The sequence below is a fragment of the Ammospiza nelsoni genome, chromosome 8 (assembly GCF_027579445.1).
Source record: "Ammospiza nelsoni isolate bAmmNel1 chromosome 8, bAmmNel1.pri, whole genome shotgun sequence".
NCBI lineage: Eukaryota > Metazoa > Chordata > Aves > Passeriformes > Passerellidae > Ammospiza > Ammospiza nelsoni.
The window spans coordinates 5,274,083-5,294,311 of record NC_080640.1 but is presented as its reverse complement, the minus strand read 5'-3'; the positions used below and the strand labels follow the sequence as shown (position 1 = coordinate 5,294,311).

At 38.7% G+C, this 20,229-nt stretch overlaps 1 protein-coding gene across 1 annotated transcript in view; it reads left to right on the top strand.

Moving 5' to 3' along the window:
* The window catches only part of PLPP4 (phospholipid phosphatase 4), a 48,178-nt gene extending 28,452 nt beyond the window's left edge, over positions 1 to 19,726 (top strand). Inside the window, exons 6-8 of the mRNA XM_059477296.1 lie at positions 12,910 to 13,080; positions 16,776 to 16,964; positions 18,273 to 19,726. Coding sequence (XP_059333279.1) covers positions 12,910 to 13,080; positions 16,776 to 16,964; positions 18,273 to 18,283 — 371 coding nt within the window. The 3' untranslated portion in view covers positions 18,284 to 19,726. The remainder of the gene's footprint in view (positions 1 to 12,909; positions 13,081 to 16,775; positions 16,965 to 18,272) is intronic.
* The last annotated feature ends 503 nt before the right edge of the window (positions 19,727 to 20,229 follow it).

Below are 20,229 nucleotides of genomic sequence, written 5' to 3'. Positions count from 1 at the left end.
CAGTTTTTATACAGGCTGCAAGAAGTGAGCATTTCATTGGTACTTGTGTGGACAGCGAGGTCTGAGTCTATTTTGGTGACAGAATTTCGAATTTGTACTATTACCATGGGGTCATGAGAGAGCATGCCAGCTTTCTAAATCCTGTGTTAGTCTTAAATTGCAGTTAGCTATAATTGGTTATAATTGCTATAATTGGGTAAATTTCTTTGTTTGGAGAATATATCTTAATTTTTTCAGCGAACATGTTCAGCCTGGAAGCCACCAGGGCTTTTTCATGCACAAGGAAGGCTGATTCTGCTTGACCACATGTCAAGAACATGTTTAATTAAGGTGACAGGAATTCTGAGCCCATTTTCCATATGAGAGCTCACATTTCTGAAAGGGTAATAATCTAGGGTTCATGAGCTGCAGCTTAAAAATTGTTGCAATGCCCTGGGACCTCTTGAGAGTTCTCAGAAGAGAGCAGAAGAGTATGAACAGTAAATTTCCTGTGATGTTGCCACGTCACCAGTTGGATGTTTGGAAGGAAGGGGGAAATAAAGGGGCAAATTCTCTTTTCACTTTATATCCTGGTAATGGCACAAATATAAACTGGTTCCACCAAATTTTACAAGTTGGATTTTGTCCATGTCTTTTTCCAGTTGCTGTCTGAAATGAATTTAGGCTTAAAATATGAATCCAGATCATCTTTCCAAGTTTTGGATACAGAGCTCTAAATCAAAGGAATAAAGAACTGATCCATTGCATTCTAACTGAATCCTTGACCCAGATTTCACCTGTAAAAATGAGGACAGGCCACCAGCAGCAAACAAAAGTGCTGCAAAAGTAGTATGGGTTTATGTTAAAATGGATAATAAATGAGTCTTGATTTATTGCCAAAACCAGGATAACTTCATGGCTGCATCTGAAATGTTTATGTTCATGTGTTGCTTATCAGAACAGTAAGCAGCAAATCAGCATCACAGGCTTGTTTCAAATATTGTTCAGTAAAATGGGCTGTTTAGCTTGAAAGAAAAAATTAAATCCTAGATAGGGAGCTGTCCCATATGCTGCTGTGATTGTAGCAATGGAGTCCTTGTACAAGCAAATATGGGTAAATAATAGTAACAACACAATTTATTTAGAAACACCAAAAATCCTCTGTGAATTTAATGCCAGATTCTTGACCCTGTTTGCTTTCTTAGAGGAAGTGATTAATTCTTCATGATATAACTCCCTTTAGGCTCTTATTCTGCTCACAACATTTGCAAGCAAATTGCAGTTGCCAGTTTTGGCTTCAGCTTTACTTAGTGAATATTTTTAAATGTGTTATTTCTGAATTGGCCAGAACTATTGAAGCTGTGTTTTTCAGCTGAGGAATTAGATTAGAGGAAGGTGCATGAAACTGGTTTTGGTACCTTTGTAATGAAGCAAAAATAGTGGCTTGGTTAATTCAAGCTCCTTGGGGCTTGTCCTGCTGAGTTTTGGTGGTCAGGGGGAGATGGAGCCCATGGTGGCCACAATACCCACAGAGACATCCTGAAACTGAGGTGTCTGCTGGGAAAAAATGAATAATCATTTGCTGCTCTGGTTTATATCAACTTGTAGCTGGATTCACAGAACTCTGAGGATAAAGGTGCCTCTGGAAATTGTGCAGTTCCAGCCACAACAAAGCAGGGTCAGGGTGAGAAGGTTCCAGAGGATGATTCCCACTTGAGTTTTGATTTAAAGTGAAGATTCCACAACCTGTCTCACAGGGAACCTGGTCCAGTGCCTGACCACTCAGTGGAAATGTTTATTATATTTAAATGCAATTTCCTGTGCTTCAGTTGGTGCCAGTTCACCTTGTACTGGCTGCCACCAGCAGAGCTGGGATGTTTTTCCCCCAGTCCAGGAATTTGCATTTCCCTCTGTTGGACTTCAGGAGATTCCTGCTGGATATTGATCCCTGAGAGAAAGATCCCATCAACTGATTGGAAGCAAAATTTCCTAAAAATTAACCATTTTAACATTATGGCAGCAGAGATAATTGAACTTTCAATTTCACGTTGGATTGAATGGATTTATGGGAATAAAATGAATTAAAATTAACATATCCTGTGTAAAATTGCTATATAAGCAGCAAAACTAATAAAACACTCGTTATTTTTATTTTTCTATCTGCAATTTAGTTACTTGAATTAGTTTGAAAAGTTGACTTTTGGATAAATTGTGTCCCTTTTTTAATAAAAATCTTTATTGAGTCTAGAGATGCCTTTTTGAAAGGAAAAAGTAGAGTTTTGAAGAAATAATTTTGTGGTAGCATTTCAATTTTATATTTACAGAATGAATGTTAACACAGAGCTGTGCCAGAGCTTTCATTTCTCATGTGGGTGTTTTTGTTTTTCTTCTTTTTATTATATTGCTGAAAGAGGTTTGTAGAGATTACTGTTGAATATTGCTGAAGAAATCAGAGAATTCAATCAGGAATCTGAAATGAAGAATGCAATCAGAGGCAGTGGGGACAATAGCAGTGACTTGTGTTGTCATGTTTTTTAATTACCTCCTTGATGAACTAAGGTGTCTTGATGTGTTTGAGAAAGTAATGGCCCTTTAGAAGTGAAGAAGAAAATTATTTCCTTTGCCTTTTGAGCTAGAGTTTACACTTAGAGACAAAATGGAAATATGGAAAAAGCTGAAGTTAAAAAAGTGAGCTGCAAGTGTGAGTAAATCTCTGATCTTCACTCCAATAAACCAGTTTTCCCAGCAGCTGCTGCTGGTTATGGGTTATTAAATTGCTGTTTCTTGGTTATTATATCTGTTCAGTTTGCTTTCATCTGTGCAGGAAAGGAGCTTAATTACCTTTCAGTCTAATTCTTCCTTTCTTTTTACTTAACTTTAGGTTTTTGGGCAAATTTTTAAGCTAATATTAAGGTATTGGTTTCAGAGGCTGCAGAAGGCTTTGTTGTGCTGCTGTAGATTCCAGCTGTACCTAAAGTAAAGAGCATTGTTCTTCTGCCTGACCTTTTCTCTTCAAAGTTCTCTGAGTCACAGCAGAGATCTAAAGATCAATTTCCATCTGTGCACTGTGGTGACAGCTCTTCTCTGCAGTGAAATGGGTCAGAAAGCACAAGTTTGATTTGAGATTGGAGGGCTGTGAACTCAGGCGGGGCTGGCACTTCACTTTCTGACCATCTCTGAGGAAGAAATCTCACTACAGTGCTGGCCAACATTGAGATTCCTTGAAACTGCCATTGCAGCACATAAATCAGAGTATGCAGGAGAGTGTTCTACCTGTATTAGAGCTACTTGGGAGGAAACCCAAATATTCTGTGTCCATGGGGACTTTAAAACTCCCTACTGAGCACTTACCTTTGTGAGCTGGGGTGGGTCTTTTCCACCCTAAAAGAATTAGTTGTGATCAGTCTCCAAATCCTCCTTGCACACTCAAATCCCCTTTGAGCAAAAGGGATAGACCTGACTCACACAAGATCATGTTCTTCTAATGCAAACAACCCTGAATCCAGAATAGTTTCCTTAAAATCAGGAGTGCCAACTACAATTCTGCTATAAGCAAAAGAAAAATAACTCAATAAAACCCTTGAAATTGAATGATAAAGTTAAAATGCCAGGCAGCTTCCTTTAGAGGTGGTTGACTGATTTATCAAACAGCAGAAATCTCAGTCATTACATTTTCTGAAAACATTAATTTAGATCTCTTGAAAGCGAGGGGATATTAAAAGGCTCTTGAGATAAAAGCTATGAGATAAATGCAGGAAATCAAGTATACTATTTATGACAGAAAGAGAAAAAGAGCACCTGCAATAGCCTCATTTGGATTTTGCTAATGCTGTCAGTTCCACATAGAAAACCTGAGTTATTAGGTAATTTATGTCCCCTTCCTTCTGCAGAACACTGAACAAATAATGACATCAGTGTTTTCTCAAACAAAGCCTACATGACAATTATTTATGCAAAATGTTTTTAAAAGTAATACTGCTTTGTTGAAAACTACTGATTTGACTAGTGGAGGGGTTTTTTTGGTTTTGGTTTTTTTTTTTGTTTGTTTGTTGGTTTGTTTTTGTTTTTTTGTTTTTTTTTTTGTTGAGGCTTTCAGTTTTCCTTTGTTTCAGCCTGGATTAGACAATGGATTTGGAAGTTTCTCAGTCTGGTTCCTACATTTTTTATAAGCAACTGGGAATTTTTGGGGAATGATTATGTTGAGGGTTTCTGACCATGTTGGAAGGCAATGAAAGTTGGATTTGTGGATGAAATAGCATGGGAAGTATTTTTAAAAAAATCACTCATAGGGGAGATGGGGCAAGGAAAAAGCCTCTGGATGATTTTACTGAGGGAATTAATCAGAAAATAGAAATCAGAATGATTGACCCAATGTTTAGGCTATCAGAGCATTTCCACAGACATCTAAATATTTAAAACATCACTTGCTTAGTCATGCAAGAAGTTCCCTACCATATGATAAGCTATTTTATCCTTCATTTCATTAGCCTGTCTTTGCTGGTCTCTTCACCCTGGGATCCACAGGACACGTGGGAATGATTCAAAGCTGTGCCAGGGGTGGTTCAGACTCAATGTCAGAATAATCTCCTTCCCATGGGGGTGGTCCAACACTGGAAGAGGCTTCCCAGAGAGCTGGGCAGTGTTTGCCAAGCCTGTCAATGTTTAAGAGGTATTTGGACACTGCTCTTAATAACTTGCTTTAGCTTTTGGTAATTTTTTAAAATTACAAAATAATTGACTAAAATGAATTAATTTTAAAATTAACATTAATTTCAAATGATTTTAAAATTATTGAAAAAACTTTTTTTTTAGCTTTTTCAGCTCTGCAGTGGTCAGGCAGCAGGAATAGATGATAATTGTTGGTCCCTTCCAACTGAAATATTCTTTTCTGTTCTATTCTCCATGTTTCCTGCTCTGTCTGCCTTCATTACTTGCTTGAAATCAGTAAGTTTGTGTGGATGAACACAGGAAGATCCTGTCTGAACAAATTGAACGACTAGTTGATGTAAATAACAAAACAGTCAATAGGCAATGTTTAAAAGATATTTATGCTGTCAAGCAGTAGGATATGATATCAATTTCTGGTATTTATGGCAAGGAGGCTGGAATCTCAATGAAAAATATCATTGAATGCAGAAATGCCTCTTGCAGCAGGGCTGGTGATGGGCAGGAGTTAAATAAGGAGCAGGAGAATAATTTGGGTGTGAATATCCATAGATCTGGCCTTGATTCTATCTATTGTTCTATGGTATTTCTTGGAAATAAGATTTTACCTCTAACAGCTGTAGTCCTGACATCTGGTTCACAGACCAGCACTGCATTTATTTGGGTGAGTCCCATTCCCCCCAGCTGGACTCTGCTGATTTGGGCTGAAAGCATTCTCAGGATTACTCCTAAATTAGGTTTCCATCTCGTCCCCCTCCTCAGTTTTGGGAGAAAAAGAGAAAAATCTCTTGGTTTTTGCTTCTCTGAGCCATTTATAAGTTCTGTGACAGCAGCCTGGGTGTGGATTCTCCTCTCAGCCAGGTAAAGACTCTACAGCAACTCTCAGAACATCCCAGCACTTTGCTGTGACTGGCTGGTTGTAAATATTTTATTCTCTCTGTCTCTTCACAATTGACTGCTCCGCTCAGTGTTTGTCACTGTATATCATCAGAGATATTAAAGCTGATTGTATCATTGATGTTTTACACTTGCCTGATGAAGCACTAATTAAATTAACCCGGCATTTGTGGTGTTTCTTGCTGTGCCACTACAAAGAAAAAAGGTGTCTGGGAAATATGATGTCATTAAAATTAAAGGACAGGTGGCTTCTCCTCCCCTTTCCCACTAAATAAAATTAGTCAGTTGTAAGAATGAAAATATTTTTGCATGTTAAAAGACATCCATTTGTTTGAAAAATTAAAGTGATTTATGTGCTTCAGAATGGAGAAATTATTGAATTACAATAGAAATGTTTGCTATTCTGTGATAATTTTTATAAAATATTACCTCAGTACTTGTAATTATAGTTGGGTATCTAAATTTGAACTGTTAATTATCTTTAGCTAGCAATTTCATGGAGTATAATCATATTTCCTTCACTTGAAAATGAACATTTTAAGTAACAAATGAGCTACAAGCCACAGGTTTTTGGCAGTAATTGCTGCTATTCCCCTATTTTCAGGATAAATCTCTTAATTAACAGCTGTATGGCACTGTCTCACTGAAATATTTCATCCTTTTATAAAAGAATCCAGGGAAATATGAAAAGGATTTCTTAGATATGCAAGCAAAAAAAAAAGGTCCTGAGGGGTTATTGCCTTCTTAATTCAAACTCTGAGTACACTCAGGAATGGTTCTGTTTAATGTTTCTGCCTCTTCTCTGACATAATTACCTGAGCATACTCAACAACAAGGGCTGTTGGAATTCATGAGGGGCTGGGGAAATGAACTCCTTAATGTTCAGTTTTCCAGCCTTTAATTATAAATCAACTCTTTTGAGCCTGTTTGAGGTTCAGATTGTGTGTATGCCTCAAAAAGATATTCCTTTTTTTCTGAATTTTAAAAAAAAGTGATTTCTTAGTACAGGAATCCTGGAGGTGTAGAGCAGTGGTTCCTCACTGGGATTTATCGTACCTGGCCAACTGAATTAATTAATTAATTTATTATTAAATATTGTCTGTAATGTTATTAATAGTATTATTATTTTAATATTTATTTATTTATTTACTTACTTACATTTTTTTTATTCTGGATTTATTTTACACAAAGGATATAGGGGCACTGTGGGGTTTGATTGGAAGGGACCTTAAAGATCATCCAGTTCCACCTCTGCCATGTGCAGGGACACCTCCCACTACATCAGGTTGCCTCCTCTTCTCCGTGGTGAACAATTCAGTTATTTAGGATTTTGAAAAATTATATTTTCTCCCTTTTCTTTGTATGTTTAAAAGTATTAATCCCAAATCCATTGTGTACTCCATAACAGAGAGCAACTCTAGTTTTGCTCTCTTCACTAGCAAACTTCATTCCAGACTGAAATGGGAATGAAGATGCCCAATTTTCCAGTCCCTGATTTTCCAAAGAGAGTTAATCAAAAGTCTCTCTCAAGAGAGTTTTTGGCAAGTTTGGAGCCCATTGAATTCTGTGACAGCACAATCCTGCTGTGCAGCCACTTCTTCCTTGGTGTCCTGGTTCATTTGAAAGTGGGGGTAAAAAAGGCTCACAGTCATTTGCCTTCCCCCTGTCCAATTCTACTTCTCTCCATAAAACCCAAATTAAAAGTTCCTCTTGCAGATGCTGGATAGATCAGGCTGCATTGCTTTGCACTTTACAGTGTTGCAGGAACAAATAGGATTTTCCTATTTCTGCTGTGTGTCACACCATGAAAAGAGAAGCAGTGATTTCCTGTATAACCCTTCCTGCTCAGGCTGGGCACAGCCCTGGGGTTTTCATAGTTCTTTTTTGAAGCATTAAGGGGGATTATTTGCAGCACTAAAACTGGTGTATTCCAGTAAACTCCTTGACACTGCTTGTCGCAGACATTTCTCCACAGAAATCCTTCCTTTTGGATTTCTGTGTCTTCGGGAGGCCAGAGGCCTCTGAAGACAAGGTAAACAATTATTATCAGCTGCTGTGGAATGAAATAGGATTCACCTTGATTGGCTCATTTTCTATGTTTATAATTAAGGGCCAATCACCAGTGCAAGCCAGGGGATTGAGTCCTTGGCCACAACTTTGTTGTGGGTTCTTTTCTATCTCTTCTTAGCTTAGCAAGCAGCTCTGCAAACCTCTCTCTATATTCTATTTAGTATAGTAATAATGTATTATATAATATCTTAATAAATCAAGCCTTCTGATTCAAGATACAAGATTCACCATCTCTCTCTCACCAGCCAGCGGCCCACACAGGTCGCTGTAATATCTGGTGACCCCGACGTGATTCAAACACGCAGCCTTCTGATCTGGAGTCAGAAGGCTTGATTTATTAAGATATTATATAATACATTATTACTATACTAAATAGAATATAGAGAGAGGTTTGCAGAGCTGCTAGCTAAGCTAAGAAGAGATAGAAAAGAACCCACAACAAAGTTGTGGCCAAGGACTCAGTCCCCTGGCTTGCACTGGTGATTGGCCCTTAATTATAAACATAGAAAATGAGCCAATCAAGGTGAATCCTATTTCATTCCACAGCAGCTGATAATAATTGTTTACCTTGTCTTCAGAGGCCTCTGGCCTCCCGAAGACACAGAAATCCAAAAGGAAGGATTTCTGTGGAGAAATGTCTGCGACAACTGCTGACCATGAGTTTGACAAAAGCATTCTGATCCTCCACTGTCCAACAGTTCTATGCATGGAGAAACTCCTCAGCCTTTCTTCTAACTGTATTTTACATGCTAGTCTGTATGCTTGGGCCAATTTCCTTCAACTAAGTTTTAAATTCTTCTTCTTCTCATTATTATTATTATCCCTGAATGGGTGATGGAAATACTTGGCATGACAAGGGATTGAGCAGGATGTGATCCTTACCCAGGATTTTACTGATAATGTAATTACAGAAAAACAGGAAAGCAAGAAGTGACCCTGATCTATTGGTTGGAATTTGATATCTCCCAGTGTTGACCTGGAAGATAAAAAATTGCTCTTGGTAGGGGTTATTTGTTGTTAAATGTCTGATAAATGTCCCCATGGCCATAATTTATATTAGAGCTGAAGAGGCAGTGATGTAAGGCTTGTGCCTAGGCTGTGTTTAAAAAGAGAAATTATTAACAGTAATTCCAGGATCTGAGCTGGTTTAATCTTCTCTTTACTGTGTTCTCACAGAAGAGGAATTTTTTCAAGATTTCTACCCACAGAAATGGAAAAGTAGGCTGTGGAACAGGTTGTTTTTAGGACTTTTGTAAAAGGTGTCATGAACTGAACAAATCAAAACTTAGGTCTCATTTTTTGGTGGCAATGAGATGCATCCTGAGGCCACTTAAGGAATTTCAGGTGAGATGAGGTATCTGGAAAGGTACATTAAAAATACATGTCACCAAAAAAAATAAAAAAAATTCATAAGAATTCACTGTGACAGTGGTGCAAGAACAATCTAATGACTAATGCTCTTGCTTTCCAGATAATATAAGTCTATTTTTGTTCTAACATGTCTCTGTCTCCAGCATCTCTTTTTTGTTTCCCAAGTCCCTGCATACATTTGTATTTTGTGATGTGCTTTTCATGTTGCTGCTGCTGAACTGTCTTTCTCTGTGAAAAGAAATTAATAAAGCTAAGTCAAAGGGAAGGTGATTGACTGTCCCAGTTGGAAAAAAGGAATTTAAAAATACTTTGTGAGAATAAGCTCATAACATTCTTTGGGAATTGTACTTCTATAAAATGCTCTTTGAATTGAATTTCAGCATTAAAATTTATGCACACATTTGGTATCATACTTTTTCTTTCAAGAAAGATAAATATTTCAGTCTTTGAACAGTGTGAAACTGAAAACATTCAGCAGTAGCCCTAGCTGCTGGAATTCCTCAGTAGGCTGCTGAGCAATTCCAGTGATGAATGGTCTGTGTTTGCACTTGGGAAATGCACAGTAATCACTGCAAAAATAAAGCATTGCAGACAAAGGGATGGATCATTTTATCTGATCCTTTAAAAGGCCATTCAGATGGTTGTTTTGTAATTTGATGACATTTAAGTAAGTTGAGGGGTTTTCTTTAGTTCAAAAACTGCTTAATGTAAAAAAGTCATTTATTGTGTGCTTAGCAAAGCATCCATTAAAACTTGAGAGGCTGAAAATCCTCCTGGGGTAGTTTAAATTTCAGAAAAACACTCACAAAAGCAATTACATTTTTAAATGAATAATTTATTTGGGGTGCTTTAGATCAAATTCTTGTTTACAGTTTCTCACCTTATGCATTTCAGCTTGGTAATTGGTTTGGTCTGTACAGACAGGTTTTTCAGCTCACCTAAATTCCCTGTCTGGAGGGAATCACGTGTCAGGATGGGATCTGTGCTATCTCCAGATGCTGTCATCCTCCTTACTCCTTCTGAACTCATTTCTTTAAAAAAGAACATCATAGAAACAAACAACAATTGAGTCTATTGTATTTTTATTTATTCAAATAATGATAATGCATTTTAAAGAATTTTAACAAGCCATGACAGAACCTGTGGCTTTTCTCATGAGAGTTTTTCCTGAGTTCAGCAATTTGTGGCATCAGGATTTTGATTTGAGTTAGCTACGAGAATCGGTAAAACTATCTCGTTTCTTCATTCCTTTCTCCTCTTACAACATTTAAAATCAATAGTTTTTTGTGTCTGGAATTTGTATCAACATGTTTCTTGTGTTAACATTGTTTTAAATTAATTCAGACTGATTTTCTTCTGTTCATTTACAACAATGTCTCCAAAAAGGGCTGGTTGGTATTTTATATTGCTTTTTCCTTCTTTGTATAAAAAGAGTTTGATTTATTTTCTGGAAGAAGGCAGCTTAGAAGTGGTTTTGTATTGCTCTGCTGAATCTTTGGGATCTGTCCTCCTAATAACTTTTACTGGGACAGTAGGCAGGGTGTGACCCTTCAGGGCATGTGTGTATTTGCATTTCCTTCGTGCTGCAGCGATGTATGGACTCCAGCTAGTGCAGGAAAAAGTGCTCAGATATATTCTACTGATGGACCAATTCTTCAGTGTAAATATCACCTTCAGGCCCAGGATTCTTGAAGAGTGAATTGTTTTTCTTTATGTTCTTGACTGACATTTTCAAAACAGAGCCATCAGGCAAAGCTGCCCACAAGGGGTGCACAGCAATTGAGCTGTCTTGAATTCTGCAGTTACTTCTATAATGGATATCCCACATCCCAGAGCATTTTGCTGTTAATTCTGTGGTTTTTGCTGCTGACTCTGCATGCACTGGGACTCTTGGGTCAAGCAGCTCTTTCTGGATTTGCACACTCCAGGGTAAGGGAAGTCAGTCTGAAATTCTGCAGTGTAAGGCTTCTCTGCACAGTGGTAGTTCTACAGCCATGATATTAGTTTTATATATACTAATATATTATTAGAGTATATTAGATATACTACATTAGGTATAGATATAGTATATAGTATATTAGATATATATATATAGATATATATTTAGAGAGAGTATATTAGAGTATATTAGATATATTTCTTTATATTAGATATATTTCTTTTCCCTTTTATATTAGGCATAGGTTCCCCTAGAGAAGTGTTTGTGACTCTTCTTTCTGACTTTTAGTTAGAGGAACACATCCACCACCTAAGGCAAGATCAGCCTTTGTGTTTATTACAAATGTAGATCCTGCTGAACTTCCATGTTCTTCCATGAGCACCTTCTTCTGGAAATCTGGCAGACCCTGAAAAGAACCCCAAAAATTTGGGGGAAATAGTCTTTTTAAAATATCACCAGATTCTCTTTAAAGTCCTTTTAGGCACATCTGCTGCTGCTGGGCACCATGCTGACAATTGCTGATAAAATTGCCTGGTAAATCGTATTAATCCTAAATATGAGTCTGTGTGAACTGCACACCTACTTTATAGTTTGGGCAATATTCCTTTAAGCCCTTTAAATTGCTGGGCATTGCAGATTGCCTGAAAATGAAACCACAAAGCCATTGATTCTTCTGCCTGGGAACGCTGCCTTCAGATTTCAGTTCACCTAAAAAATAATAACCTCAGGTGAAAAATAGAAATATGAAGACAAAAATATTTTTGGAGAGGGAAAGTTTTTGCTTCAGGATTGCATTTGATGTTGCATATCCGAGACAGATTTTATTTTGATTGCTCCATTTACTCATCTGGAAGATGAAATGATGCAAACAAGTCCTTTCCTTGTCCAGTGTCTCTCTGGAAGGTGTAAAAGCTGCAACAGGAAAGTTCAGGGCAGAAACTTGGTGCCTGAGTTCTCTTGTCACTGCCACTTGTGCATGTTCTATAGAAACTGGGTAATGGAATCTAAAAATGTCATTTAAATGTAATTCAATTACAGTGCAAACTGTCTGAATCCTTTTCTGCTTTGAACCTCAACATTTTAGAATAGGTCTAAAATCAGGAAAGATTTACTGAAGGTTGAAGCACGAAAAAGCTTTTGTGACTCAAGTTAAAAATTTGCTTAAATGTTTAATTTAGTGTCTGATGTATCCCCCAGAGGAAAAAGGTAAATTGCTGAAGGAAGAAAAAATTTAAATTTCTATGGGATAGGTGAATGTCTAGAGGCAACACAGTGTTTGCAGACATGTCAGATTATGTGAAAGCTGAGTGTATATATTAGAAAAAAATCTAATTGCTTCTGAGTGTTCCCTTTCCTGGTTGCTTGTATGGCTCCATAGGTAACACCACTGCTGTGGAGAATACATGTAAGTCATGGATCTTGTTGGAGAATGTCTTTTCTCATTCACTTCCTCAAAAATGTGATTTTTTTTTTAATGTTTGCAAGATCTTAACTGCTTTAATAAAAACAAAAAAAGAAAAAAAAGAAAAACCAACCAAGCTGTCGCAGACATTTCTCCAGAGAAATCCTTCCTTTTGGATTTCTGTGTCTTCGGGAGGCCAGAGGCCCCCGAAGAGAAGGTAAACAATTGTTATCAGCTGCTGTGGAATGCAATAGGATTCACCTTGATTGGCTCATTTTCTATGTTTATAATTAAGAGCCAATCACCAGTTCAAGCCAGGGGACTGAGTCCTTGAGCACAACTTTGTTGTGGGTTCTTTTCTATCTCTTCTTAGCTTAGCAAGCAGCTCTGCAAACCTCACTCTATATTCTATTTAGTATAACTATAATGTATTATATCATATATTAATAAATCAAGCCTTCTGATCAAGATACAGGATTCACCGTCTCTCTCTCACCAGCAGCGGCCCACTCAGGTCGCTGTAATACCAAGCAACCAAACCAGCACTAATTACAGTTCCCTGCAGTGATGTGCTTTGCTTTTTCAGTTGCATTTTCAGGCCTTGGCTTCACCACGTTCTACCTGGCTGGAAAGCTGCACTGCTTCACGGAGAGCGGCCGGGGGAAGAGCTGGAGGCTCTGTGCAGCCATCCTGCCCCTCTACTGTGCCATGATGATCGCCCTGTCACGGATGTGTGACTACAAACACCACTGGCAAGGTCAGGCATGCACATGCCCCATTTTCCCATCTTTTTTTTCCTGAGTTAGCCATGGATTTCTGTTGTAATGCGACACGAAATGAGCGACAGTCCCACTTTGAGATGGTTAAGGTAAAAAAGGGGTAGTTTATTTCTGAACTCTGATATTTATAAGTGATTATGGATAGGAAGAAATTGCTACTTTTTTAACTGCACTGGTCAAACTAACAGTTTATCAATTCTCTTTTCTTCTAGAAAGGAATGTAAAACAATTACTTTTATATGAAAAGTGCATGAGAAACTCTGTTACAAAAATGTAAACATCAGAAGGTTTAGAAGAACTTTAGAAGAACAGGGTGACATATTTCTTTGATTTTTTCTGTTGCAGTACATGGTGTGAGTTAAAGCACCATGCTGTGCTATAGATTTTCCTTGCTCCTGGATTGATGCTGGGGCTTCCTAGCAAGGCTGGATTAGCTAGCAGTGACCTTCAGACCTTCAGGCCTCTGCCACAGCATCCTCTCCTCCCTCACAGCAGGAGTGCAACACCCATCAGGTCACTGCATCTGTCACTGTTGTCTCAGAGTCCTCCAAAGTTCTGTAACTGATGGAGGAGATTGTGCTATTTATCAATTACACACTCGTGTGACAATTCAGAAAACCCTGCCATCAATTATTTCTTTACCTTCTTTAGGGCCACCTTTGTAGCTTCCTTGCTTTAACTCTTGTCTTCTGCTAAGTAAACCAGCCTGTAATTACTTTTTCCCTATTTGCCCCTGTATTCCTATAAGAAATACCATGCATGGTATTTCTGCTGCTGTTATGTAGGTCACCTTGGCTTTCTGTGGTATTGCTGGGACTGCACTTGCTGGCCTTGCAAATTGAACTCCCCTGAAGGTCCTGAGTGCTCCTTTCAATTACCTGAAATTTCAGTTCCATACTGGTTCCATGCTGTTTCCTGTTTTCCAGCACTGTGGTGGGTTGACCCTGGCTGGACACCAGGTCTGTCACTCCCCTCCTCAGCTGGAATGATGAGAGAAAATGCAGAGAAAAGTTCACGAGTCGAGATAAGTTGGGGAGAGATCACTCTGTAGTTGCTGTCAAGGTGCCTGGAGCAGCTCCTGCCCCTCCTTCCTCACTGACCTGGGTGTCAGCAGGGCTGTTTCTCTCACATCTTCTCACTCTTCTCTCCAGCTGCTATTTCAGTTGTCCAGATTTTTTTTTCCAGTTTTTTACATCTGTTATCCCAGAGGTGCTCCCACATCCCTGCTGTCCCAGCCTTGGCCAGTGGCAGACCCATCCTGGGGCTGGCTGTGTTGCACATGGAGAAGATTCTCACAGAACCCACCCCTGCAGCTCCCTCTGCTACCAAAACCTGGCCCCAAATCCCAGTCAAAGACACAGCATTCTGTTAGTTCCTCATATAATTTCAATTAATTGCTGCATTGCTCTCTCCTTCCAAGCACCTTCTCATCTCACCCAGCACCAGAACCAATCTCAGCCACGCTTTCCCTCCCCCTGCTGTGCTCCTGCAGCTGCTTCATCAGCAGCCATTAGCTTTGACACATTCTCTGAGGAGCCTCCTGCTTTCCAGCAGAGCCTTGTCTTGTTTCAGGAGCCATTTCTCCTTTTCTCAGTCACCCTGGGGCTGGGGAGAGCCTCCAGCACAAACCTGCTGAGCATGAGCTGCTGCCTCGCCAGGCTGGCAGGAGGCACACAAAACACCTGGCCTGAGATCCCTGTTAGAGAGAAAAGGAGGAATGGGAAGAAATGTGGAGGGTGCAGGTTTGGAACAGGTGTTTTCACTGTGAACTGTGCCTTGCCAGAATTATTGATGGGCTGAAAGGTGAGCAGGTGATGGTGGTGTGCTCTGTGCATGGTGGAGGAACACTGCACCCAGGGTTGGGACTCAGCTCATCACAGCTGCTCCTGTTCTGCCTTGGAATTTTAAGGAGATGGAGCTGCAAACTTGTGGGAATAAATTACACAGGACTCCATTTTCTTCATGGTTCAAAAAGGCCCATTCTGTATCCACATAATTCATTTTTATACAGATTTACAAACTTTGTATGGGTCTCTAATTGGTTAGGAGTTGTCTTGCCAATTACCTTTTTTGGTTACTAACAAGTTGTTATTCTGCCTTGATTGGTCACTCAAACTGTCAGTGTCTACATGCTGAGAAGTTGGTTGTGAAAGATAATTTTCATTTTTCTGTTTAACAGTGTAAAAACTGTTTATGCAGGTGCAAGTTATCTGAGAATAGCACCTAACACAGGTTTATAGAAAAATAATCTTGTCACAATAACTAAGTTTTTTACACTTGATTGATGCTGTACAGTGAAAATTCTTGCTCTCAGTACCTTTAATACCATTGTAGTTTGGTAGAGCCAGGCTGATTAAATCAGTCAGCTTCTAGTGTGGGTAGGATAAGTTACTGTCTGCACACAAGCACCTTTTAAATTCCTGTTTGAGCCCCTGTTACATTAATTTGTGATAGATTCATTTTGTCCTTTTGTGTGGAGGAAGAGAACATAGGAATAGAAGGCATCTCCTGGGTGATTCCATGTAGTCCTGTTCCTCAAATGTTACTTACAGTCACATTTCTTAAGTTTATCTACCTCACTATTAAATTTTTCAGGTTTTCTTGCTCCAGCCATTCCTGATAAAAGGGATCTCACTTCTCTAATGATTACAAACCATCTATTATGCATTGAAAATTGAACTACATGGCCTTTGTTCTGATAAAAATCACAATGCCAAACCAGGGTATTTAATCTGTATTTAAGGACTTTAGACAAAAATAATTTGTATTGATTTACCCTTCTTTGCCAGTAAACCAAATGATTCACTATTTTAATTACACTTTGGGTTTTTTGAAATTAAAATAATGGAAACACAGGTACACACAGATGATATGGAGCTGTATCAGTCTTGTTAAAATAAAATGTGTTGTCAGGTCATTTTAACCAGTTCCTTTTGCCTCACTTCATTATCCTTCATGTTAAATCTGAGGCTTTCACAGAGTGTGTATGTCCACTGAAATTTTTCTCTTGTTGACTGTAAATGAAACACAAGATGAGGTGAGTATTTTAGTGAGGTATTTTCTGGTTATTATAATAACCAGAAACAGAAGGAATCCTCTATAGAAAATTTTAAATTGCCTTAGTGTGAGAGCTGCAAATATCTCATCCAATAGTCTTACTTACCTTACTTTATTTTCTGATAGGAGTATGGGATAGTAAAAAACATCAAAGAAAGATATTCAAGAGGTGTTAAATCAGTTAACAGGCATGGTTAGTCTTTGACCTTTCAGATGCTTTTGGTAAGAATTCATCCAGCTTGAGATTGTTCTTGGCAGTGTGCTTTTTTAACTGGGTGAAGATCCATGGGTTGCCCACCCACAAGTGGTCAGCTGTGATCTGAAACATCAGGAGTGTTTGATACCTCATGGAGGCCATTCTATTCCCAGTGTTCATCTCCCAAAACTGAGCCAACCATCTACACTTTGGGTGTTCAAAATATTGCACAAGTCCTCAAGGATGGATTTGATGTGTCCAGTGTGGTATTTGGTTCCAAATTCTTTAGGAAAATTCAAAATCCATATTTTCTGTGTTAAACACTTTCACATCAACCAAATGTCTTTTATTTGCAGTTTTCACTCCTGTCTGCCCTTCCTCTTGTAATGTGCTTCTGGTTTTGTTGCTTTTTTCCTGCAGATGCTTTTGTTGGAGGGGTGATTGGCCTCATTTTTGCTTATATTTGCTACAGACAGCACTACCCTCCTTTGGGCAATACAGCCTGTCACAAATCTTATGTCAGCCTGCTGGATCAGAACTCAGTGAAGAAAGAAGAGAGACCCACAGCAGACAATGCCACTGGGCTGCCTCTGGAGGGAATCACTGAAGGTCCCGTATGACTTTGAGAAATGTGCAGAATGAACTTTTAGCCTTCTCACATTTCCTCCAAACTGGTCTCTTAACAGTGGTTCTTAATGTACATTTTTTTTCCTTTTGTTTCTTTCCTTTTTATAAAGGGAATTTAAATATTTTATTTTTAATGCCATGGCACCATCCTAGTTTTAAAGCTAAATTTTCAGTTCTTACTGACTTGCTGAATTATCTGTTTTCAGTCTACTGCAAGCAGGCAGAACTACTCAAGGGAAGGGGAAAGCACATGATTTAAAAGAATCTCATGAGGAGAATGGTTAAGAGAGTAATTTTGAGATCTGGTTCAGCATATACTAGATCTGGAAACAGATTTTCCGAAGTACTGAGCATCTTCTACAAAGTTCTGGTCATCTTCAGCACTCATTGATTTTGATGGGTGGCAAGTACACAGAGCACTTTTCATCAGGTGTTCAACATCTGTAATTTGATAATTTAGGACATCATCCTTATGTTTATCTTGCTGCCTTCTGACATTAACAAAAATCTCCACATGCTGGTGGAACTTTGTATTAATTATCAAGTTTTGCCAAGGTCTTCTGAGCTACTAATGACCAAGAAGTTGAAAGGTGTGGCTGGTGAAGTGCTTGTGAGAGGCAAGCCTTGTGCATTAGTAGTTCCACAGGATGATTCTCACCTTCAAGAAGCTCCATGCTGTTAAAATTGCCAACTAAGAACAACATACAGGATGGATTAGAAACTTGGTATTGACCATCAGCAATTTTTGAGAACTCTTGCAGTGTTTACCATCAAAACAAACTTGAAAGAAAACACCATTGCATTTAACAAGCTGAACAGATGTTTAAAACCCCCTAAAGCTGGGAGGACAAAGAAACACAAAGTTTTCTGTGGATCTCGTTGTGCCATGTTCATTCTTGTGTAGTGACTCACTGCAGCATTGGTGACCTGAGGAAATGCAAAGATTCTCATTCGTGACTTTGGGCACACAACCACAAATGCCTGTGGTGGTTTCCAGCACTGTAACATTCCCAGAGGAAGGCTGGAGACACTTTTCCACCAATCCCATCCCACATTTTCAGCCCACCATGCTCTTGGGCATGGTGCTTGCCAGAGTTGGTACCTGAATTGGAACTCACCAGAATCAAACCACTGTTGGTATGGGGAAGTTTAACAAGTGTGTGACTGAAGTTAATTTATTCTCAGTAGGATTCTGTTTGTTAGGAATGCACTATGCAGTATCCATCTTGTTCCTGTGAATGATGTACCTTTGGATGGCAGAATGTCAGATTCCAGGTTTTTTCTCCTTAGGTATCCTGTGAAAAATGCAGGCAAAATATTCCAGACCACCCCCTGGCATTTGAACATTTCTTGGAGCAATCAAGATAATGTTGATCAACAACCACAATTACGGTGCTTCAGACTGGAGGAGACTGCTGCCATGATTATAATTTCTGTGTTCCTGTTGGAATATGCATCAGCCTCGTAGACATTTTGTGATTCAAACAGCTCAATGTCTTTATGTAAGGCTTGCCATTTATTTTCCTCAAAGCAAAGCTTTGTAGATTTTTTTTTTTTTTTGAGAAGAGCTGCTTCCTGATTGGCAACACTTGAATTTTTATAAAAAGCAAGTAAATTAGGGTCCCCTTAAAAATAAACCTAATAACTGTGTACAAGAGGATGCAACCTTGCTGTGTATAAATTTATATGATATTTGGAAATGGCTATAAATAGGAAGTGACATTAAGGAACAGAAGGTAACAGGAGTGAACCCGGGAGGTTCTGTAGAAATCAGAAAAAAGCAAAGCTGGTACAGTTTAACTGAGCCAGAGGGAGGATGCTTCACTTACAGAATTCTGAGCTCTACAGCAGAGACAGTTGAACTTAGCTGTGGTTTTCCTGGTGAATATACAGTAATTCACACTACCAGCATCAGCAAAACAAAATTACTTGTTATTTGCACTGGATTTGACAGAACACCCCTCTGGTGAGGTTGAGATCTTATTCTAGAAATCCACAGAGTTCAATGGAGGTTTAATCTTCCTATGAAGTTTTTAAACCACCCTACAGTATTCTGTAACAAATAGTTTTCTATTACTTCGTGTGGGAGGATTACTGAGAGCCCCAGAGCCAGGGTGAGGCTTAGCCATCAGCTCTTTCTTTCAGCAGGAGCCCTAGTCTTCCAGGTTACATGCAAATGTTAAAAAAAGAACAAATCTTCAATCAAAATTAGAAGTTTAATACTGATGCATAGAGCATTTTGCATGTTTTTATATAGATCTGGCTTATTCTCAAAATGGAGTGGGGCCTTCTAACTGTGCTGTACACATTCTCAGTATTTTAATGGCTTTTGGTACAGACAGGCTGTCTTAGGGAGGAGGAAAATCTCTTCCAGCCCTCAAGTGAGTAGTGGCTGCTAAAGGATTGGAACATGAAGTGTAATACAGCATAAAACCTGAAATTGCAGGAGTAATTGGTGATCTCAGAAAAGCAGTAAAGAATAACACATTTTAATGGGAATAATTCAATCGAGAATCATAAAGGAGACAATGTAAAAGGTTTGATTAAAATGTAATTAAAATTATGAAAGACTTAATGGAGTGAAACTTGTGGAGGGATCTGTAGGTGCCACAATCAGCAGTGCAAAGTCAGCATAGGGAAGGCATTTTTGTGGATCAATGTGTTTTACTCTCATGCTTTCTCAATGTGAAGGAAATGTAATGTTGTAATGCACCAATAAAACAACACATGAATGTGGGTTTGTACATCTGTGTGTTATCATTTTTTTTGAGAAGAATATAATTTAGCAAGTTATTGTCATTAATAACCCATGTAGAGCATCACACAAAAAAAAAGCCCTAAAGAAACAATGTTACTGATGAAAAGTCATTACTGATGATGTTAAAATGGAACAGCCTCCCTCCTTTAACCAAAGTAATGTTATTCAGCTTTCCTCCAGGCAAAGGTACAGTGTAAGACTGCAAGGCTGAAATTCTGCAATTGTTACCCAGCTAAACCCAACAGATCCCATCCCCTGGTCCCATTCCACATCCCAAATAACCCTGCAAGTGCCATATTTAATAACAAACGTGGTCAGGCTAGAACAGGAGGACAATACTGAATCAAACACAGCGGGGATATCCTGAAACCACGAGACTGGCAACCAGCAAAATGTGCCCACAGTGACTGCAAATCTCAGGCTCTGGGTTAGGAATAGAACATTTGTGCTGATTCATTCAGATTTTGTTGCTTTTTCTAATTTGACCCT